At 34.5% G+C, this 25329-nt stretch overlaps 1 protein-coding gene across 1 annotated transcript in view; it reads right to left on the bottom strand.

Moving 5' to 3' along the window:
- LRP1B (LDL receptor related protein 1B) overlaps positions 1-25329 on the bottom strand; it is a 1901338-nt gene that overhangs the window by 141569 nt on the left and 1734440 nt on the right. Inside the window, exons 68-73 of the mRNA XM_043576625.1 lie at positions 21832-21938; positions 15418-15547; positions 13705-13811; positions 13234-13366; positions 6108-6230; positions 825-950 (exon numbers count right to left, since the gene is read on the bottom strand). Of these exons, the coding sequence (XP_043432560.1) occupies positions 825-950; positions 6108-6230; positions 13234-13366; positions 13705-13811; positions 15418-15547; positions 21832-21938 (726 nt within the window). The remainder of the gene's footprint in view (positions 1-824; positions 951-6107; positions 6231-13233; positions 13367-13704; positions 13812-15417; positions 15548-21831; positions 21939-25329) is intronic.

Raw genomic sequence — 25329 nt, forward strand, 5'->3', positions numbered from 1 at the left:
ACACAGAATCCAAAGCAGGCTCTAGGCTCCTCACTGTCAGCACAGAGCTGGATGCAGGGCTCTGAAACTGTGAGATCATGACCTGAGCCAAAGTCAGGTGCTTAACCAAATGAGCCACCCAGATGCCCCCCAAACAAATTTATTGAGTAAATTAACAGGTTCTTACTAAACACTATGAAAAATATGGCTCCATGATCATTTATTTGAAGCTCATAGGCCAAATAAAAAGATTCTGAAATTCTGGACTTTCAGAAAAATAACAGTTCATTCACCCTGTAATAAGTAACGCTGTATTTCCACAAGAAAATGTTTGAATTTCACCCTAAATGGGACTTTCTTTTTAAAGTAATACAAACTTCCTCAGACCAGTTCCAGTCAGGGTTTGTCACAAAATCATTTTGCTGCATACATTAGTAAAGCCTTTGGTTTTAAGAGTTTTGTTAATTTCACAACTGTGAAGAAAGGATTGTGTATACAGACATACAATCTTTGTTAGCACTCTCCCCTCCAGGAGCTGTTTAACAGAGAACCTTTTGAAACCACCCTGTTTTTTCTCTCTTGCAGTATTTTCTGGAATAAAGTGTGTATAACCAATAGAGATTTACAGACTAGCAGAGACTTTGCATAAAGCCACATAGCTCTACTATTCAAATGAATGTTAGCAGATTATTTTCATACCTTGTCAGAAAAGCAAGTGTCTGAAAAAAAAATACCCTCAGACATGCCACATGGAAAATACTTCGTTTTAATTTTTTGAGCCCCCAAACCATTATATTATCTTGTAGCTGTCACTGAATCAATTATTTCACATTAAATGGATTTACCACCACAGTGATCTTCATCGGAATTGTCCCCACAGTCATCAATCCCATTGCACATTTGCTCAGGCTGCAGGCATATTCTGTTATTTCTACATCTGTGAGGTCTTGTGGGTGGGCAAAGAAACTTGGCTGAAAAAAAAAAAAAGAAAAAGACAAAGCAGTTCCTTTGGGTCATGACTTACAATTCTTTTGTTTGTTTGTTTGTTTTGGTCTTTTTTTGTTGTTTCTTTCTTTTGAAATCCATAATCTAGTTTTTATGAATATCTTTTGTTGTGGAAATTGCCTACATGCAGGTACTAGAAAATGTGTGATAATAGAAGCTATGATCCTAGTTATTTATATTAACTACAGAAAAGAGTACACAGCTGCAATGACATAAAGAAAGAAAAAGAGCCAAACTTCATGGTCTCATTTCCAGATGCCTTACCTTAGCTGACTTCACTTGGTGTACCAAATTAATTTATGCCTGCGGTTTATACAACATGGCAGGACACTTAGCTATTTGAAAGAGCAATTTCACACAGAAGAGAGCTTGAGCAAGCATATGTTACAGGCCCAAATTTGAAAATAGGTCATACAGTGAAAAAAATGTCCCAACAATACTATAACTGTGTTTCTTACTCTGTGTTTCTGTACAGAAATGTGTGAATATGTATTTGAGTCACATAGATGATCTTTGTTATTTATTTTTAATATGTCTGTATACATGTATCTCTCTGTGTGTGTGTGTGTGTGTGTGTGTGTGTGTGTGTGTGTGTAAAAGAGACAACAGTGAAAGCTGGAGAATTTTATCCTGTCCTATCCATCATTATCGAACTGAAGACTTCCACCCTTGGAGTAGGAAACATCTCTAATGACTCTTTATCTTTACATGTGGAATACTCCAGGGCTCTTTCATTGGTTTTCTGATCTTCTCACTCTTGAATTCTCTGCTGATCTTCTCATTCTCATGGATTTACTTGACACAATAGCCTTCAAACTTTCAATTCACTATCTAATTCTAGTATCTCATAATTGATTATAGGATATCCCCTCAAGAATTTCAAATTCAGTAAGTCAAAACCCCATTCTTTATCACCTTCCCATTACTTCCTTCTCCCTGAGCATAAACTATGTGTTATTTCCATAGTTCAGTTAGTAGTACATCATAGCCACAGTCTGGGATTATTCTAAAGCATTCTACTTATTGACCTTCAACTCTTATTAGTCAACAGTCCTGCTGATACAGTCCCCAAACTTGCCTTCTTTCCATGCATACCAGTTACAATACCTTGGCTCTTCATTATCTCTTACAGAGAAAACTGAAGTAGAATCCTAAATGTCTTCATTTCACTGCCCAGTGTAAGATCTTCCAAAAGATACCAGAAGAATCCACCTGACACATTAATTTGATCATCTCTTCCACAGTTATCCAGCACTTACAGAATAATATTTAAGATACTTTACATGGCATAATAGACTGATCATTACTTTGTCCCTGTCACTCCTACAGACTCATCCCTTGTAGCTCTTAAAATTCCAGCAACATTACTTTATTAGCTCCTTAAATATGCCATACTCCTTCTTTCTTGACCTCCTTGGTTTAATTGAAATCTGGTTCCCACTCCAAACATAGTTCTTCCCCTTTAGGTCTTTTAGGAATGCCTCTTAAATTACTCAAACCTCATATTATCTCATGTTTAAATACACCCTTAAGTTCCTAATTTAGCTTTCAGAAATTTGTTACATCATCACCTCTATTTAAAAAAATAAAAACAAAAACTATTATGCACTTGATTATACATCTTTCTTATTGCCATTTTCTCATCAACCTTTATTGTAAACATCACCCCCTCCCCAATTTACCAAAGACTGTAGCACCACCCTTCATAGTCATTGCTCTCCATCCAAACTCATTTCCACATCCTAGATGACATCAATATCCACATGAACAAACCGACCAATAGCTGTACCTCTTAGAGCCTTGAGTTTTTCATACCCAATGACCTCTTACTCTAATTCACCTAAGCCACCCACTGCCTTAGAAGGTTGTGAAGATTGGAAGATCTCAAGAAATTTCTCTTCTTAATTCAGTCACTGACATTTCCTGTTGCTTGCAGGTAAGAACACTAACTGATCCACATAAGTGCACCTGGATATACTGTTTCCTCCAATTGCTTCATTTACAAAGCCACTAATTTGAATGCTGTAAGTTCTGCCCACCACCTCTTACTTTCCCAACTTTCTAGTTCAACCAGTCTCATTAATATCCTTTTTCTGTCTATGGTAAAACTTTAGCTCATTGATTTATCTACCTTTTCCTATTCTCCAATGTTTTTGTCTTTACTTCCCTCTCTATTGACAGTTGATCCCATGCTCTTTGACAAATATTTACTGGTAACTTATTATACTTTTAACACTGTTCTAAGAACTTACTTAGAAACTCACTTTAGTACAAATAATCTGGATTATCTGGCCTTTTTCTCTTTTTCACACCATGGTATTCCTTAATATTCATTGTTCCCATTCTATTCTGACTCTTTTTTATCCCATAGAATTCCATAGTATCCATTCTGACTCTCAAATTTATAACTCTAGACCAGCTTTTTAAACTTCAGAACCAAATATCTAGGGCCTACTTGAAATCTATACTTGAATGTCTCCTCAAATGTCTCTCAAACCAGGCTTTTAATCTTTACTTACAATACTGTTCCTCTTCCTATGTTCCCCATGTATTCAACGGTGCAAACAAAAACACCTTATACATTATACTTAGTAACTTCCTCTCCCTTGCCCCATATATCTACTCTATTATTTAATCCAATTTATTTTGTTTTTCAAACCACCTTCAGATCTGTGGTATATTTGGCATCATGTGCTATCATTATCTTAATCCAAGCTAACAGCATGGCCTGCCTAGAGTATAGCAGTTATCTTACTTAAACTTGCACCTTTCTATCCAGTATTTGTAAAATATAAATAGGACTATAGAACTGTTCTGCTTAAAACGTTTTAGTATTCTTAATTGTTTTTAGGCTAAACCTAAAAATCCTTATAGAGATTTACAAGGTTCTAGACTCTTCTGTCTCTTCAGTTTCATCTGAAACCAATATCTACCTGTTCTGCACGCTCCAAGTACATGGATCTTTCAGTTCCTCCAGTAAGCTATGGATTGCTTTGCTTCAGGGTCTGTCTACATCTTGTTTCCTTTGTCTACAACATTGTGTCATCCACCTTCCCTCCACCCCATCCCTTTCACCTACTTGGCAATGATTTATCTCTCAGACTGTAACTCAAATGTTATTTTCCATAACCCAAGATTGAATAAAATCCCTCTGGGTCTATTCTTTTATAACTTACTCTACTTTTTTGTCAATGCATGTATCATCATTTGTAGCCATATATTTTTTTTAGATCATTTGAATCCCTATTCTACTAGATTCTCAGTTCTGTGAAGTCAGGGTCCATGTCTGTTTCTCTCATCATTATATTACTAAAAATATTAATAGTCTCTAACTTAACAAATATTTATTAAGTGAATGAATGACACTTTTCTTCACGCTGTTCATAATGTCTACAGTGTATTTTAGTTTGGATCCTTCAAAACTGTAGCTTTCTGAATTCCTCTTTATGCAGACTTCATCTTATTCCTCTCCATATTACTTATACCTTTTACTTAATTCCACCATTTCTTGAAATACAATGTATGAAAATTACGATTTGTACAGTCAGATTAAGATCTTGTCAGAGAGAACCATGTGCTGTTCATTTTTTTTTTTTTTAATAATCTCAATTACTTAGCACAGTCGCTGGTACATAACAGATTGACTCAATGTTTATACTGATGACCGAGGGGAATGTAAAAACATGCACATTATCAAGCTGGATGCAGTTTAAGTTTTCCAGCAGCTGTCACTGAGACTCACTTCCTGGCCCTGAAAGTAGTCCTGGGGCTCTGACTCTGGAGCCTCACATGGTTAATTAGTTAGCGACCATTTGCTATTCTACTCACTAGTTGTGTGCGGAAGTGGAATAGACAATAGAAAAATAATTACATAAATATATACACATATATAATTATATATATATACATAACTTATAAAAATAATAGGTTCTGGCTCGAAACTGGTAGATAGGTTCGTATTTTCCATATATTATAATTCAGACACAATATAATCTCTAGTGATTCTCTAGAATCCATTTTGTAAGATTATGTAACACAAAAATTGAAACTTAGTTATGTCTCTCATCAGTTGTGCCTGCAGAGAACACTCTCCAAAAACTGTCATTTTTATGTTTTAAATCCCTTTAAAAATAAAGCTGTCTTCTTGTTTTGCAATTTTTATTCAATTGTAATGTCAGTATTCAATGTCATCATCTATTCAAAAATATTGGTTTAACCTGGTGCACCAAACAGAACAAAGAATTTGAGTATGTATACTCACTCAGTCTATGTTTTCTTTAATTCACCTGATGTGCTATTTAATTGTATCCAAAGTAGTAGTATTTTTCTTTAAATTAGTGGTAAAATATATTTGCTGATATTAGAGACAAATAATAATAATAAGGGCTAAAAATTTCTGCTACATATAAGAAAATTGGACGTTGATAGTTGTACGCTCTTGACAATTATCAGTTAAGAGTAACTTGAATTTGAAGAAACAATAACTTTTTTAGGATTTTCAGATTAAAATATTAAATAACTCCTAATTTCAGTTCCCTGCCTACATCTAAATATATATAAAAATCTATTAATATATTTATATTTATAACATAGAATATATATGTATAAATAATATATATTTTAATATATTTAAATATTAAAATATAATGATATATTTACATATTAAATATATTAATATATACACATATTATCTTCATATAGATCTTCCTTCTCTGAACAACCTTGGTCTCAGTAGTGGGTAGCTTGTGGAACTACATGATTTTATTATTCACATTTTTTCCATGTGGTTATCTGTCCAAAAAAAAAAAATGATTTAGCCTAAAGGACCACTTTGGTACAAAGCCGAAGTCTTCATATGAAACTTATACAGTTCAGACCATACCTATCTTTGAGTAGTGTTGACATGTGCAAGTTCAGATTTAAGAGGGTTCTCTGTAAATTCATCAGCTGTTGGACAGGGTAATCTCTTATTGCCTGAACAAAAGCTGTATCTGTGGTTTTACTTTCTCGACCTAATCACAGGATGGCAGACTTTGTGGTTCGCCTCACCACTTCATTGATTCATGCCAGTGCATTCGATTCAGAGATGAGAGTAAAATCTAGACCCATGTGAAATGCCATACCACACATATCAGGGGCTTCGTCTGAGTTGTCTCCACAGTCGTCTTCTCCATCACACACCCAGAAATGTAGTTTGCAAAGGGAATTATTGCAGAGAAACTCATCTGCTCTACATATATTTCCTCCTTTATTTTGAAACAAAACAGAAAAAAAGACACAGAAATGTAGCATGATTAATGCCAGTCAGCAGGACACATATTCCTGTAATTCTTAGCATAGTATCTAGTTTCTCATTTCCTTACACTTTTTTCCTGTATAGTACTAGGAACAAGCAGTATCCAAGATTTTTTTTATTTACTCATGTTTAGTTGACTTTTCAAAACAATCTGATGTTACCAAGGCATATCATAGTTCCTTTAGAAAATACTGATAAGATGGTAGAAGGAAGTTTTCTTAAGTATAAATTATCTTATATTTCACATAATTTTTATGTTACTGTAGAGAAACTTAGGTTTTAAATAGTATTAGTTTTCATTATAAAAATTGTGTTGTTTTGGAAAGAAAAGACACTTTTAAAATTTTTAGATAATTCAGCTGTATCTGGAAACTGACAAACTGAATTGCTAAAAGAGAGAATAACCAATAAAATGTTTTGAAGTCACAGAAAAATAATTAAGTTTATAACAGAAGTTGGTGATGTGGTGAAATATTACAGTCCTCCTGGTAAAAACTGTGCAATAGTGTAGTGACTTCTTTGTGTATTTTGTAAATGTTTGCATTTTTTCTTTTTTCACAATTCAACAGAAAGCATGAAGAATGCAAGGATATACTCACTCAAAATTAAGTATATTTATCACATACAAAGGAACCAAAATAGTAACAATTTTGGAGGGAATAATAAGACTGGGTCTGTGAAGGTCAAACAGCTCATCTTGTTGAGTTTTGACTCGCATACACATCTTTAATAATTAACTTACAGTAGCAAATATTTAACTTAACAAATGACAGAACAAGATTTGGATTTTAGTGTAATAACAGTAGCTACAGTGTGGAGAACTTGGAAATGAAGGTAGTGAGAGTAAAGCCAAGGCTGGAGGAAAAAGACCAGTTTGAAGAGGTGTTGCGGAAGTACAGAACTCGATTTCGAATTAGCTTCTGTTGAACTGTTGAAAGTGCTTCGGGAAGTAGAATCCTCAGGCTCTGATGGCTAAATAGATGAGGGTGGTGAGGAGAGTGAGTAGTCAAACACAGCACTCAATTTTTGGCTTATCTGGGGCATTTGGTGACTGTCGGTGTTGTTCAAAAAAAACATAAATAAAGGAATACAGCAGGAAGAGCAAGCTTACTAGAAATAATGACACAATTCATGTAAAGTACTAGTAGGACAAGCATATAGTGATATTTAGTAGGATAGTGGATAAATGTGTTGAAATATAGGATAGGTTTTAAGCTGTAAATATACAACTAGGGATGATCAGAATGTAGTTGTTATTTGGAATTTAGAACAAAACAGAGATCAGCATTTAAAGATTGGATAAAGGGGTATCTGCAAAAGAGGCTGAGGCTAGTTAGCCAGAGTGGTTGGAGAAATACCTAAAAAGTGTCACAACAAGAAGGTAGTAGTTAGCACATGTATATAATGCTAAGAGAGGAGGTCCAATGAAGTGGTGGTGAATTTAATGAAATGTTTGTGGTTGGTTAATATTAGACGAAGAAGTAGTAGGTACCGTAACCATCCATCCCTTTCTAGGAGTTTGCCCTTGAAGGGAAGGAGGAGAGGAGAAGGCTAGGTGATTAAGAGCCTAGTAGCTTCTGTGGAGTAAAACTGATATCTGATACTTAAGTGCTTCTGAAAATAATTCAGTAGACAGAGTAAGCTTGAGGATACAGAAGAGAGAAAAGGTAATTGATATAACAAAGTCCTTGAGAATCCAGGAAGTGTGAAGGATTTGAGATCTAAAGTATCTACCTTAAACTAGAGGTGTAACAGGTCTCCCATTTCAAGAGGAAGGAAGAGGGATAAGGCTAGGCTAGGCACAGCTACAGGTAGATTTGTTAATTTGGTGAATAGATATTGAATAAAGCTCAAAATTTTTATTATTTCTGTGAAGTAAAGGTGAGGAGGAAATTCAACTTGTTAAAAACTTCGTATGTTTGGTGTGCCTGAGTGGCTCAGTTGGTTAAAAGTCTGACTCTTGATTTCAGCTCAGGTCATGCTCTCATAATTTCTGAGATCGAGCCCTGCATCAGGCTCTGTGCCATCAGATTCTCTCTGCCTCTCTCTGCCCCTTTCCTACCCCTGTGTGTGCACACAATTTTTAAATATTTTTATTAAAAAAATAAATAAAAACTTTATATGGTTAATGGTATACAGATGATTAGAGAAATATAGGATGATTGCTTAGAATCTTAAGTAATAGTTGAAGCTGAGATCAAGACTTTGTAGTGATGTCAATCTGAACAGTTCTAAGAGTTTCCTGCAAAAATGTTTAAGAACTGGTACAACCTACATTGGCATCTCTGAAGACTAACAAACTGTATAATAGGGAAAACCATAAGTCCATGGTAAGTCCATGATGGTGAGTATCACCATGTGAGACTAACAACATAGTATCTGACACTGGGGTGCCCCTTTCTTTCAACTTCTGCAATACTCAAATCTAAAATGCCCTAATTCTAACAGTAATTTCAAGTATCAAAACCCATGCAAGAAAATATATTTAACAACTATCTGAAACAATAAGAAGATAACATGTACGGTGTTTAATACTGAAGAAACTTAAAATATGAATACCGATATAAAGTGCTTAATTCAATATCAAAATTCATAGAATGTGAAAGTTATATTTGTTCAGAATAAAGATTCTCAAGACTAAATCTCATTGCATGTTCCATTTTACAATGGATTATATTCAAACAAAATTTGTGAACTCTTGACATCCTCTGATTCTTTAGAAAATTCTATTTGTAGCACATCAGTCTTGTTAAAAAGAAAAAAAAATGATTTCCCAAAGGTATCATATTAGATAATATAATTTTCTCCATAAAAGTGTTGGGCATATTACTATTTTTATGAAGAAGAACAGAAATATAAATGAAATCACAGTTGTAATAGTAAGGCAAAGGTTTTGTAATAACTTAGTAAAGCCTTGCTATTATACCATGAAGAATTTGCATTAAAAAATGCATCATGGGGCTACCATGACACCCTGAGTCTAACATAAAATGCTTATTTTGAAATGGCATGGGGCAAATATAAGCAAAAAAAGAGGTATAATTTAAAGAGATTAGCTGTGTCAAAATTCCGGTTTCCTAGTCTTTAGTCATGTTCTTATTCAGCACAACAGGAGGTTATTAGAAAATATAAATATAAATATAAATATATATATATATAAGCTTTTGGCAGGTTCACAGAAATCTGACCAGGCACATCATCACAGAAAATAAACATCTAGAGTTCCCATTTTAATTTGGGTGGAGGGAAGGTTTAACATATGAAAATATTTTATAATTTTCATAAATAGTTAACACATTTTTGAGCTGATGATAACTAAAAAGAATAATTCTCAATCTTGTCCACTAAAATTGCTAAGGAAAACAAAGTTTGGGAGCTCAAGCCAAAAAAAACCCAAAAAACAAAACAAAACAAAACAAAACAAAAAACAAAACCCACCAAGTTTCTGTGTTTTATCTTTAAAAATACGAACGTTGCTTTTAATTCCACAGTATTTGGGGGTTCGTCTTTTTAAAGTAAACCAGTAAAATGGATTCACTTGGAAAATGTTTCATGTTTGTCCTGCATCTTGCCTTCCAGCCCCCAACACTTAGTTCATGTGTCAGGTTTTGGGATGAATGGAAGGCTGATTTAATAGCAGAGAGATTTATTTTGGCATTTCATTTCCTCAGTGCCTTGAAGTACATCTATCCAATACCTAAACCACTTCCTGGAAATAAAATACTAGAAATCTGAACTTGATCATGCTTTAAGGTACATCCATACAGGATCAAATATTTTAACCATCAAGATAATTCACTGGAATTTATCTAGCAGCAAAGAAACCCAAGAAAAGTTAGAAACATTAGTGTGGAGGGAAGGAGAGCTTTGACACATTTCTAAATGATTGAATTAAAGGTCCCCAACTCTTTTTTAATTAGTAGGCTTAAACTTTTAGTAGGGTCATTTTAAATCTAAAAGGCAAGTCAGATTTCAAATTCTATACTGCTTTTTTTTTTAACTGTAAGGTTTGTTTTTTAACCTTGAATTCTTTGTTCAAACAAACATTTCTAATGAAATTTTAATATTAAAAAAAAAGATAAATCCTGACAGGATTGCCCTCACACACACACACACACACACACACGCACATTCACTTATTTTCCAGATATTCTTACAGGTCTTGGACACATTTCACTGTGATTGGATTTGTTAGTATAATAAATGAGCACAGAAACTTTCCTACAGGTAAGACAAGGAATTAGATCTCTTGATTCTCATTTCAGTAATTCTCTGTGTCTAATACATAGTGCAAATTCTACCATCATCTCCTTTTGAAAAAAAAAATTTTGAAGACTCCTTAAAAGCTTTGGAAAACTTCTCATTATGCTTAAAATTGGAACTAAATTCTATAGCATGAATCTTCAATTACTTATAGTTCCTAAACACTTAAACTTTCTCTCACCTATGAGACTTTGTGCATAATGATCCCACTACCTGGAATCTATTTCCTCATTCTGTTTGCATACCTAATTTTTTACATTAAGAAACTCACATTCCAACATGGGAAACAGTCAACTAATACAGAAGTAATTATATTAGAAAGAAGAATATAATAACAAATATGTAATCAAAGGGATGCTAGGGAAACTCCAGAAGAGACTGAGATTTGGTTGAAGACAGTAACAACTGAATGGACTTAAAAGGAGAGATATAATTCTTATTGGCAAAGGTATTGAGATGGCAGAAATAGTAGAGGAATCCGGCAAGACGTTGAAAAGCATGGAAGATGTTGCTAGATTTATTCTTTGATTTGTCTAGGATATATGATACATAAAGAGAAATAATAGAGTATAAGAGTAGGAAGATAAAACAGGATCATTCTCTTGTAACACTGACTGCCATATTTGTAAGTAACCAGGAAGGAGCTTCAAGTAAATATTTACATAGTCAGAGTTACACTTCAATAAGATGAACCTGGCAGCAGTGAGCAGAATGTATTGGAGTTGACTTCCATGGTAGTATATATGCCCAGGCAGGGCAGGAAGCAATGAGAGAAACAGCCAGACTGGTGATAGAGACTGAAATTAAGGGAATGGAGCTTAATAGCTAGAAAATGGAAAATGATGAGTAACTTAATTGTCCTGGAGTCTTAGAATATGACTGTATTTAAGACCTTTTGGTGCCAGAATGTCTACAATGTTTGATGTCTCTAAATTGGAATGTGAATGTGAGAACTTAACCAAAAGTAGAAACAGCTATTAAGGAAGTCTAACCTTTTATGGCCCTATATAATGCACTGCAGATTCCAAATGAGAACTAGGATTTCTTCTCCTGAATATTACTTTGTCAGATTTGAGATGGAGATCTTAGCAAATCATAAAGGTTTGATCTAATATTAAAGGAAATGGAGGGCATTTTTTTCTTCAAATGACTAGATATTTATAGAAGTAAAATTCTATTATTTTATTTTTTAAAAAAGCTTTTATTTAAATTCCAGTTAGTTAACATTCAGTGTTACATTAGTTTCATGTGTACAATGTAATGATTTAACACTTACATACAATACCCAGTGTTCCTTACAAGTGCCCTCCTTAATCCCTATCACCTACTTGACCCCCCTGCCCCCCCCCCACTCCCCTCTGGTAATTATCAGTTTGTTCTCTATAGTTAAGAGTCTGTTTCTTGGTTTGATTGTCTCTCTTTTTCTCCCCCTTTTGTTCATTTGTTCTATTTCTTGAATTCTAAATATGAATAAAGTCATATGGTATTTGTCTTTCCCTGACTTATTTTGCTTAGCATTATACTATCTAGCTCATTCATGTTGTTGCAAAAGTACATTTAAACTGTATAAACCCTGAGCACATGTTCAAATGCCTTGCAGCCTACATCAGTATCTAGTATCATTTCTGTTGATGATACTCCAAATATTCCATAATGTAAAGTACATCAAGAGACTTTAATTTTTTTTAACATTAATGTATTTATTTTGAGAGAAAGAGAGAGCATGCAAGAGTGTGAGCAGGGGAGGAGAAAAGAGTGAGAGGGAGAATCCCAAGCAAGCAGTCTGTTTTGCACTGTCAGTGCAGAGCCTGATGCGGGGCTCCATCTTGTGAACTGTGAGATCATGACCTGAGCCCAATCAGGAGTCGGATGCTTAACCAACAGAGCCATCCAGGTGCACTCCTTGAGAGACTTTTGTAAGCAGGTTAAAAAAAATTTTGCATTTAAACAATGTATTTAACATTATTAAAATAATAAGAATTGTGGAATTTGTGATCATTTTAAGGTTTGCCCCATAATTGTTTTTTTTTTTTTTTTTGCTTTCCCTTCATTGACTCTAAAGTAGGAATAATTGGTGCTTTTATGTGGTGAATTACAATTAAAAAGTTGTTATCTGTCAGGAAATATTTTAACATAGCTAAAAATAATGTACTGCAAAATTAAAAGTTGTCTTCCAAACTGACAAAAAATGTAGGTCATTTTCTTAACCATATGACAAAAGGGAAATTTGGGGCACGACCTGCAGCTGTGTATCAGTATGTGTATGTGTAATATGGTATGCCATATGTTATTATTCTTTCATAGTAAGGCAGGCAACATGGAAGAGAAATGCACACCAAAAATACTTCTGTAGTAATGGCTACAAGCGGTTATGTTCCCTGCATCCTTCTGCCCCTATCCCTGACCCAGCATCTAGTCCAAAGCCATGCTTGTAATAGGATGCAATAAAAACCTGCACTTTGGTTACCTTTGTCATATGAAAACTAACACTGCACTCTATCTGGAAATTATCCAGATTTTGCTTATCCAGAACAGGATATTATGTAATTAAATAAGAATGGGTAAAGAGAATCATTTAATGATCCTATTTTTTGCCTCTAGCACACTATTGACTTGACACAGTATTTTAACCGCCACTCTCTTATTTACACACACACACACACACACACACACACACACACACCCCTTACCTTTGTCACAGTTCTGTTCATCACTGCCATCCACACAGTCATGAATGCCATCACAAAGCCATCTAATTGGAATACAGTGGGCTTTATTTCTGCATCGAAACTGATCTTCCTTACACTCAGTCACACAGTCCATCTGTTCAAATACAAATAGGCACTGCAGTTTTCATTAATGATAATGATATAGTCACAGGAAAAACAAACATGCAGCTGACAATACCGGAGATTTATTACACTGTGGGCTTTCTTTTATTTTGACTTAATGAATATAACCCCTACAAATGACAATAAGATTTAGTATATGAACAGCACGCAGATTCGGGTATTTGCTGCAATTACTATATTCAATGTACTTGTCCTAAGATTTTAGACAGCTAAGAATCAAGATTCTCTCTTTACTCTATTTTTATTACATTTGCTTTCCCGAACCTAATTCATGTAATTCAGAGATTTTAATCAAATGATAGATTTTACCTCATCTGAACCATCAGCACAATCATATTCTCCATTACATTTCAAAGATGCTGAAATACATCCTCGGCTGGCACATATATATTCACTTGATGAGCACGTAGGAGAATCTGAATATAATTATAAAGTTAAGATTTAAATTCACTAAAATGAATGATTGCTTTGATAGATAAAAACATATATAAACATATAAAAAATTCATAGACAGTAATGAAAATAGTTTATATTTAAACTGTACTTAATATCTGATATTAAACACTTATTTAAAATGTGTTTCATAATATTATTGCATTTCATAAAATATATCTCAATGATGTAATAGGCTGTTCAGTAAGTTTTTAACTCACTAAAGACAGAAAGGAAGAAAAAAAAACCCTCTCTATCCTCCTTCTCTTTAATTTTGAACAGTTAAATGAAGTTTTCATAATTTTAAATTAAATTATTTAAAAACAAAGGCTTCAAGTTGTTTTTAAAACTGTAGTGAGACTTAGTGACCCTTGGGAATGTTAATTTCTATATGCATTATATAAAGCTAAAAGTAGAAATCTTGGCATGGTCTCATAGACCCCATGATATCTAGCTGCCTGTGTTGACATAAATGTCATATTTGCATAAGTTCTGAGAAGTATTTTTGTTTTGGGGTCTTAAACATGAATATATGCATAATTAACTGAGTCTATAGAATCTGAAGTATTCTTTTATGACATAGAAAATAAAAATAGCATGTGGATATTTAAACTACTATCAGTACCTAATCTAATTAATTGACATAGTAATTATGATTGCTGCCTTAGTCTCTGGGTTTGAGTTAGCTAGGCTTGCCTTCAAATCTCTGGTAGCCAAATGTACTTATATAATGGCTTTGCTTACTCCAAGGATGCTCAGAAGCTTTTTCTTAGAGTTTTAATTCCTTTTAATTGGCACTGTTTGCCTAGAGATCTGTATTCATATGGAGTCTGAAGATAGGTCTATATTCAGTAAGAAAAAAGATCAATTAGCAATATCGACCACAGGCAGCAACATGTGTGTCCTGTATCTGCTACTGTCACCTAGGCTCTCAAAGTAATGCTTTTGTGGTTGTACATAGATCATAGCATGATTTTCTCCCAGTAATTGTTTTTTTGGTAAGATGATGCTATTAAAATACCTAAGTATAAAAAAATTAAGTTTTAATGGCCATATTTCTAAGGCTATATTTAGGGGATAAAAACGCACAATAAATTGGGTGTTTTTTTCCCCGTACTCTGGTCTTGCTTCCTAATTTTATTTTTATTTTGGACCAAAATGTAAATAGAAATAATATACTTATGCTTTTTCTCAGCTGGTTTCATGCTGAAACTACTGCATTTTTTTTCCATAACCTTAATGTCCGTAACTGAAAACCTGACTTTTATTGCACTTACAGTTTCAACATATATCACTTTTCCATCTTGGAGGAACAATTCCAAATGGGGTGGAAAGACGGAGAAACCAGAAAATCAAATTTGGGAGTAATGCTTGGATCCCAAACATAGTAATTATCCTACGCTAAAACACATTCAAAACATATAAAGGGTACACTATTTAATTCACCTATAAGCATATCTAAAATCTTATATCTAAAACATAGTCAGTATGTGTGTGCATTTGCCATTGTTTTCTCCTAATTACTGCTTAAAATGGTTTTATACCAAGTTAAAATATCAGCTACATTAACCACCACCTCAATCATTTTACCTGGCTCACAGTTTTTCTCATCTTCTCCATATTTACAGTCTTCATGGCCATCACATTTCCACTTTGCTGATATACACTGGCCATTGGAACACTGGAACTGATCTTTGGAACAACTTGTTTCACAATTTCTCTGTCAAAAACCACACAACACAGTTAACATTAAATTTTTACACTGCCACAAATAAGAAGCTCAGATGGTCATTTAAGCCCACGGCTATATAACAAAACTATAACAATTTTCTATTTTCATTTGTCTCTGTAAGTCTTATGATGACTTACAGAGAAATGAGAAAAGAACATAGATCCTATGGTTCCATCACATCAATTACTCCGAGGAGATCATTTTCCAATAGACAGGAGGTCATGTAATTTTAATAATTATAGGTGACAATAAAGATCGTGGAGGAAATAAAGGGTTAAAAATTATCTCTAACAAGTACATCCAGTTCATTGGGAATGGGGTAGCAGGATGAAAGTGAAACAAAGAAGAATGAAGGCAAATCTGTTTTGTGTTGGCAAAAACTTCCTGCAGTGTCCTTCCTTTATCCTTCTTTTCACGCCTCTTCCTCCGTCCTTTCACAAACTAGTTGCTGTTCATAATCTTTCTCTCTTCCAACATTTGTTGCTAAAGAACTGTGACAGGAACTGTCACAATTGTCACATCTGCTAGTTTGCATATAGATTTTATTTGGAAGTCAAACAAGACAGTAGCTATACCTTTGGGAAACCTTTCGATTCTTTATATGAGATCAATAAAAGGGAGCCAGTAGAAATTAAACTTCCTTGGGTCTGACCAGTCCTGTTGATATGGGATGCTCCAATGAAACGTCTTGCTGGGATGAGGTTTTTCTGTAAGTAATTTCTATTCTTGCCAAAAGATACTTGCCTGTTGCTTCGACAAAAGATGTAACAGTCACAGCTTATGAAACTCTCACTAAGCGAACCATGTGGATCTGCTACTCCCTGCTTCTTCGCAGTGTCATCCCCATGTAAAGAAAGGGAGTTTACATTCTAAGTTCCTGTAATTTTCTCTTTGCCAATGGTACTTTAATTAGACTGCCCACTATATAATTCATTTTCTTCTTACTGCCTTTCTTCTTCCCTTTTCTCAAGTATTGAGGGGTTACCAGGTACCAGAGTTTCTTAAATAAGAATCCAAAGGAAACTAAGATTTATTCCATGTATTTTTTAAACTCATAAACTAACAGGAAATACCATCCCCTAAACCAACAATTGCAATAAAATGCATTGACTGTCAAAATAAATAAGTGTAATTTTAATCATACGGATTCTCAAGGTTTTTATGAAAGGATTTATAGAGGAAGTTTAAACAGAAATGGAATTATCGGGGCGCCTGGGTGGTGCAGTCGGTTAGGCGTCCGACTTCAGCCAGGTCACGATCTCGCAGTCTGTGAGTTCGAGCCCCGCGTCGGGCTCTGGTCTGATGGCTCAGAGCCTGGAGCCTGTTTCCGATTCTGTGCCTCCCTCTCTCTCTGCTCCTCCCCCGTTCATGCTCTGTCTCTCTCTGTCCCAAAAATAAATAAACGTTGAAAAAAAAATTAAAAAAAAAAAAAGAAATGGAATTATCTAAGAAAAGGCTTTTCCTGTGTAAGGATAATTAGAAATGCAGTGCATCTGCAGTATAAATCCTGTAATAGTAAATGCTGTAAAAGACGGAGAAACAGTCCATGCACTGGTCATGAGAAAGGGATTTCATATGTTTTGTTCACCACCTTACCACCATGTTCAGTATTATAACTGGGACATAATAAGCATTCAATAAAAACTGCCAATGTAATGAATGAATTAATGAATGATGTAGCATATGCAGAAAACAAGGAATATAAATTAAAATTTCACATAACTCAGTTCCAGTAGAATAAGGGTCATGTTTGTCTGTATGATGGGCACCGTGTGTGTCTGTGAACCAAATATCTAATACTGCCCCATGATTATAACAACTGCTCAGTATATTTGTAGAAATTAATCAAAGGTTATCCAGCAATAAAGTAATTTAAGTAAAACAGCTCAATAAACAATGGCACTGGTGTATCTGTATTGGCAGCAATACAGAAAACATTACTTGTAGATATTTTTTCAATTATCAGAAGATTTCAATCAAGGATAAATTACAGTACAGTTGATGAGTATGTGTGTGTGTGTCTGTATTTGTGGGTTACTTAATTATTATTTTAGACTCAAAAGCATAAAGAAAGAACAGAATAATGAACCTACGTGCCCATCATGCTTGTTTAACAATGACGAACACTTCACTATTCATGTTGCATACATCCTCCATTACACTTATTTATAGTCTGGACTGTTTAACATAACAACAATAGTATCAAAACATTCGCAATATCACAAAATTTGCCCAAATCCCTAAAGTTATTAGTCTAAAGTCTAATAACTTAGACTTACTCTAAAGTTATTTCCTATCAATACCTAAAATTTTCTCATTTTTAAAATATTGTTTGGTAAAATAAGGATCTAAAAGAAGTCTATAATTTTGAATTTGGTTTGAGTTTCTTTAAATGAATAACTATTTCCCATTCTCCTAGGTGTGTGTGTGTGTGTGTGTGTGTGTGTGTGTGTATTTGTTTGTTTGTTTGTTTTTCTAATGCTATTTACTACTTGCAGACAGATACTAGGTCATTTGTTCTACTGAATGTCCCACATTCCAAATTGGGCTGATTGAATCCTAAGAAGGATACCTTCGGAACATCTAAAGTCACTAATGAGCTTTTTGTTTTTTAAAAGTATTATTATACACACATGTATTTTTATACACTTATTATATTTCAATCCATTAAAGTCATTTTTCTTTCTATGTCCAAGCTGTCTCTTTCATTAGTAGAAACCCCTTCAATTATCTCCTATGTATTCGGGACACCATACTAATAGTCTTATTTTGGCTTAACAAGATAGTAGTGACTCATTTTGTCAATTTCCTTCTCAGACCTATAAGTGGACATTTCTCAAAGGAGTTTTGTTTCCTTTAATAGGAAAATGGTATTTAGAGGCCACTGTATGAATGTTAAGGATAGTCTATAATGCTGAGATGTCACTGGTTTTAGAATTTTTAAGTGGCAGAGCTAAGAATTATATATTCTTAGAAAGAGAAAGATAAATAAAAATCTCCTACTGATATTTTTGAATTTAATATTACATAATTTTATTTACATTTTTTGTTCCTACATTTGTATCTCCTTTCTTTTACTTCAAACTTTTAAGTGCTAATAATATGAAAATAACTAAGCATTTGATCTACCCTACTCAGGGTATACGAGTTTCAAATTAGCAAAACCAACATTATTAATAACAAGCATATGAACACAGTTTAAGATTCCTTTGCATTTCTTTTTGTCCTTACAAGGCATTATACTGGATGTAGAGTCCAAATACTATATTTTAAAGTCACTTTAAATATTTCTTCTCTGGGAATTAATCACTCAATCTCTGTATGCCACTGATGTGATACACAATTATGCTATTCCGAGTGTTTATTATTCCGAGTGCTATTATTTATTATTATTATTATTATTATTATTATTATTATTGTTTTGGCCGTAATGAACAAGCTAATTATATTATCAGTTAACATCCTTACAAAAACTAATCCTCACAATTTTATTTTTTATTCCTAAGTTGAGAGTACCCTGTATGTAATTTGGTTGTCTAGCCATTTGTTTGTTCCTTTGTTTGTTAGTCAATTCAACCTGTAATTCTCACCTTTAGAAAGAAAAGAGGAATCAACTGCCTATAGTGTTAGACACTTCATTACTTATAAAGACCACCTTTTTTTTTCAATATATGAAATTTATTGTCAAATTGGTTTCCATACAACACCCAGTGATCATCCCAAAAGGTGCCCTCCTCAATACCCATCACTCACCCTCCCCTCCCTCCCACCCCCCATCAACCCTCAGTTTGTTCTCAGTTTTTAAGAGTCTCTTATGCTTTGACTCTCTCCCACTCTAACCTCTTTTTTTTTTCCTTCCCCTCCTCCATGGGTTTCTGTTAAGTTTCTCAGGATCCACATAAGAGTGAAAACATATGGTATCTGTCTTTCTCTGTATGGCTTATTTCACTTAGCAGCACACTCTCCAGTTCCATCCACGTTGCTACAAAGGGCCATATTTCGTTCTTTCTCATTGGCATGTAGTACTCCATTGTGTATATAAACCACAATTTCTTTATCCATTCATCAGTTGATGGACATTTAGGCTCTTTCCATAATTTGGCTATTGTTGAGAGTGCTGCTATAAACATTGGGGTACAAGTGCCCCTATGCATCAGTACTCCCGTATCCCTTGGGTAAATTCCTAGCAGTGCTATTGCTGGGTCATAGGGTAGGTCTATTTTTAATTTTCTGAGGAACCTCCACACTGCTTTCCAGAGTGGCTGCACCCATTTGCATTCCCACCAACAGTGCAAGAGGGTTCCCGTTTCTCCACATCCTCTCCACATCTATAGTCTCCTGATTTGTTCATTTTGGCCACTCTGACTGGCGTGAGGTGATATCTGAGTGTGGTTTTGATTTGTATTTCCCTGATAAGGAGCGACGTTGAGCATCTTTTCATGTGCCTGTTGGCCATCCGGATGTCTTCTTTAGAGAAGTGAAAGACCACCTTTAAGAAAGTTATTTTGGTTCCCTAGGGGCATTACCATGAAAATGTCTGTAATGGAGGTCTATCCAGCCATCAAAGAACTACATCCATGAACTTAGGGCATGAGATAAATGGTGTTAATAAGGACATTTACTTTCACTTGAATAAGATTTTGGAAAATAAGTGTTTGATTCTGTATATATACCTTGGATGTCTAGTGAGTAACATGGAAGATGCAATTATAAGCCTTAAACAGTATATCTCCACCTCTTGATGTTTCACAGATTACACAGGGGTGGTGAAACAGGTTTTAAAGAAAAAAAAACTATTACATGGTATGGATGAGTTTATGTGAAAAGTATTTGACTGGGAAACATTAGGATAATTTTTGAATAAATTGATACTAAGTAAAAATGTAGTTGGGCAGTAAGAATATAGCTCTCCTATGAATTAAAAAAGACTGAACAAAGAATTTTGTTTGGACTTGTTTGTGACTAGCCCCATGCTATGTTTCAACTTCTCCTAAGAGACCTTTGCAACCTCAAGGTTTAGGTTTTCTGGCCTTTGGGTGAGAAGTTAAATACATTTGTTTCCAAAATCTAGGCTCCTGAATGTGACTGGGGACTTTTCCAAGATAGTGTGAAAATGGAGAATTGTCAAATCTTAATACGAATACCCGCAGACTGGGAAAGAACTAGTTTGTAGTCTGTATGGGTTCTGTAAATAGTAGAGACCTACAGTGTCTCCCAAAGATGTAGGAAATTGGTGGATGATAATGTTTGACCTGAAACACAGAAACCTCTACAGCAGCAGAGAATCTCTCTAGGCAAACCTATAGTTATTGGAAGGACCTTCATGAGGGGTAGGTGCTTATGTGTGTCAACCAGAAGAGCAGAGCTCTAGGGAGTCATTGTACCCTGGAAGGAGGCATGCTGGTCACTGAGGACAAGAAAACTAATTTTTCATTTATTTATGACTAGGCTTGGTGTCACCAGTGTTGTGTTCCTGATATTAACATGGAAAATCATTAACAGAAAACCATGAAGTGACTCTTGCTGGACTTTTCTGTGATACTAGAGAGTAAAGGATTAGAGTTCATTTTAGATTTGATTGAAAAAAATATATATATAATCATGTATCATGTATTACTTTTAAAGCTCCATGGAGTAATTAACAGCTGAAACACAAATACATAGATGCATAAATAATGAATTGTGTGAAGTATTACAAGTGTTAACACAATCTTAAGTTTACAGAATTATCCAGAGATATTTTACACTTTTTTCACTTAAGCTGTGTGTACACAGACCTTATTATAAATGGATTGTGATTCATCATCTAAACAAAGCTGAACCTGTGGTTTCATGAAAATTGATGACCCACATCGGAATCTATAAGACTGTATCTATTGAAGAAAGAGACGGGGGAGAAGAGACTGTTTAAAATGCATAAAAATATTAGTCCTGACTATAAATACTGCAGCAAATTTATGAACAAATTCACAGATGGCAAGGGCATCAGCTATAGGGAATAGGGTTTCCAAACATCCTATTCCCAACCCAGCTATTCACCACTTGAGGTAAAACAGACTATAAAGTTAACTGTCAACAGTAGCACAAGAACTATTCCCCGTGCTGTGTGTGTGCGGCACAGAGCTTAGATATAATACTACTTATCTCACTGTGTCAGGAGTAAAAGAGTATTTCAGAGATATCCATGACAGACTCACTGGATTGAATAATAATAATTATAAATGTGACTCTAAAAAACTTTCTTTTTTGTTTGGTTTTACAAAGTTGCCTACCTCATCGGAGCCATCTGCACAGTCAAAATCTCCATCACACCAGAACCTCGAAGAAACACAGTCCCCATTGGCACAGAGAAAATCTTTCAATGTGCAGGTCTGAGGCTCTGGAGACAGAAAAATAGCACAGGCTTATTCGATTATATGCAACTACATTCTAAATTTATATGACATATAGCATGAGGTAGCATTAAGAAAAAGGAGGTTAGCCAAGCAATTGTATAGGAAGCCAATAAATAGTTTCGAAAAAGTGTTTCATGAAGCATCTATGGTACACAGTATGATGATTTTTCAAATTTATTTTAAAATCATGAATAGAAAGTGGCATTACAGAAACAAATTGATAAAAAGACAAAAGATAGCTTACTGTTTAGTAAAAATACAACATCAAAGTAAAATAAGACATAAGAATCTACATATTACACAATAACAAATCTTTTCCAGTTGTTGGAACTCTAAGTCATTTTATGTTTTTACTTTAAGACATTTTGTGACTCTGTACCTATGGGGCTATTTATTAATTGAGTAGTAAGTCTAGGTTTTGACTCTTGACTTTTATATTGTATTCTAACAAATTTCTAATTCTTCAATTTTGTCCCCAGAGAGTCTAAGAGTTCATAAAACAAGAAGAATACATGGGAATATTATTGGACATGACTGGGTGGGTAAGAGTTGGAAGGACACAAGGAACTCCACTTTTTAAAAACTGCCTTTTGGGGCACCTGGGTGACTCAGTCAGCTATGTGCCCAACTTTGGCTCAGGTCATGATCTCATGGTTCGTGAGTTCAAGCTCCACATTGGGCTTGCTGCTGTCAGCACAGAGCCTACATTGGATCCTCGGTCCCCCTCCCCCACTGCCTCTCTCTCTCTCTCTCTCTCTCAAAAATAAACATTAAAAAATAACTGAAAACTGCCTTTTTGTTTATGCAAATGTTTGCTCATGTCCTGCAGCATTTACCTGCCATTTTAAGTAATTTGCCAGTTATTGATTTAATTATGCTTCACCATAGTCCACATAGGATATAAGCCAAATAGTATGACTTACTGCTTGGCTTAACTCCTATATAGACTATGTTTCATCTGCACAATGACGTAGGATTCCAGGAATTGATATGACTGCTACAGATCATCTCTTGTTTACTTTGTGTTCTTTAAATAGAACTGGTATCTGGCATGATGAAAGACCCCTTTTTGTTTTCTCTACTCATTAACTGTATTTACAACTGCCTCACACGCAATAATAGGAGAAAGGAAGGAAGGAGAAAGGAAGAATAACAGAAACTTAAAGAATATCCGTATGAAGCCTATCTTCTGCATAAATATTGTGAATAATTTGGCCCACATTTGATTACTGCTATACACAATCACTCAGTTTCTAGCTAAAGGGTAATACCAAGAATGCTTGGCGTCATGAAGGCTCTTATATTTCTATGTAGAGATCCCTCCTGAGACCACTGGGAGAACTATGGAAAGTGTAAATATGTGTCAGCATTTTGTTCTGCTCTGAGACTTTATATACTAAAATGTGAACTTCAGGCTATGAATAAGACAAAATACTATTCAGTGGAATGAGAAAAAGCCATGTAACAGAAGGATCCCTTCATTTCTCAACACCCCATTGTTTAGTGAGGATGACAATAGCACTTTCTCTTTTCATCTTTGCATTATATTCACGTATATTATCCCTTAATCTTAAAAACAACTGCATTAATATTACTATATATAACAATAATAATTATTACCAGCTACCGGTTGCTTATTTGTTGTTAGGCACTAAATGAAATTAATGCTAAGTACTTGAATTAACTCAACGATTAATTCTAACAACTGTGTAAGGCAGGTGCTACTATAGGACCCTTTTGCCAATGAGTAAGTTGAGGCACTGAGAGGATAAGGAACTGTCTCCAAATCACCCTGTAGGAAGAAGAGCCAGTACTGAACTTGAACCTAGACAATCTAATACCACGGCCTGTACTATTTAATACTAGGCCATATCATTGTCTCCCTTACTACTGAAGAAATAACAAGTGTTCACATATTACAGAGATGGACAATAAAGGCCTGGGAAGTCAAGTTACTTGTCCAAGGCACATGGCTAACAATGTATACTTCACTTAGAGATAAAAGAGAACTCTTTTTCTCTTATCGTTCTTCCATACTGAAGCCATTTCACCCTCCTGTTTACACACGAGCAGTTTTCTTCTTAGGGAAAAGAAATTGTAGTGAAATTAATAAGTTAATTAATCAGTGCTCAATTTATTTAATAATGGAAAATAACAATCAAAATGATTTTCATTAAAAATCAGAGAGCATTTTTTAAACACACACTTAGATGTTTAAAAGAAACAGCAGTAGAAACTTTGAATTTATGTATTTGGAGGTGTCTGAACAGAATATATTTATCCTTTAATATTCTAACTTGACTTTATGCTAATTAAACACAAGTGTGTTCATCATGTGCTACACAGAAATGACATCACAGACTTTGACACACTTTTCTATAGGCAGGGTTGGATGTTGCTGATCTAAGGTGATAACAAGTTATAAAGTCATAAAGTACTTCAAAGCATTCACCCAGTAATTCCACACAACACTTGTTCTATAGAGACTTTGCTAACATTGCTAATTACTCTGTTTTAATAGGGGAGGAGAGGAACTGAGTGAGTTTTTGGAAAAAAAAAATTTTCAGTGCATATGAAAATATGTATGTTTCTAGCATGAAATGCCAGCAAAACAACTTCTGAATAATAATCATGAATTATTTATACATATACAAATGTCATCAAGAATGGGATAGCAAGTCTTTTTTTAACTCTCATCTGTATGCCTCAGAATCTTTTGCCACTGGATGTCTCAAAATGAAACTTTCTCTTGAGAAAACCATAATTAAGTTATGAGACAAGGTCCTGAGGGATTGCATTCTCTTGCCGTTTCTTAACTTTGATCTTTTCTGGATAAAGTAAAAGACCAATGTTTAGATGTTGGCATGATAGTTAGCTTTTTTGTTAAAAAGAAGAGCAAAATGATCATACCTGGAAGATAACCCATTTGGAAAGAAAATTTGAATTTGAAATTTCCTCCCGTATTTCCAAAATGTTTTTCTCACATTAACTTTTTCTGATATTGCCTATGTCTCCAGATCTAAAGTAGATAGGGAACCCCATGCATGAAAAATTAACCAGGTTTTCCATAAGTCTCATTTAAACATGCCAAATCAACAACAAAGAAGCCTTCACAGGATGTTTTGGAAAACTGATCTGGATTCTATAATGAAAATAAAAAATAGGGGCATTATATAGATAAGTCATTTCCTTCGATACTAAAGGAAGAAAAGCATACAGCTTCAAAACTCAAAAGAACTTTGGAAGCTATCCTGCACAAAATGGAAAAAAAACTAAGTTTAGAAAATAAAAGTGAGTTTCAAAGCCACAGAGTTAGTGGCAGAGCAGAAAGGCTTCCAGACTCCAATTTCTCTGCTGAGTATATTATCATAAACC

The sequence above is a fragment of the Prionailurus bengalensis genome, chromosome C1 (assembly GCF_016509475.1).
Source record: "Prionailurus bengalensis isolate Pbe53 chromosome C1, Fcat_Pben_1.1_paternal_pri, whole genome shotgun sequence".
Taxonomy (NCBI): Eukaryota; Metazoa; Chordata; class Mammalia; order Carnivora; family Felidae; genus Prionailurus; species Prionailurus bengalensis.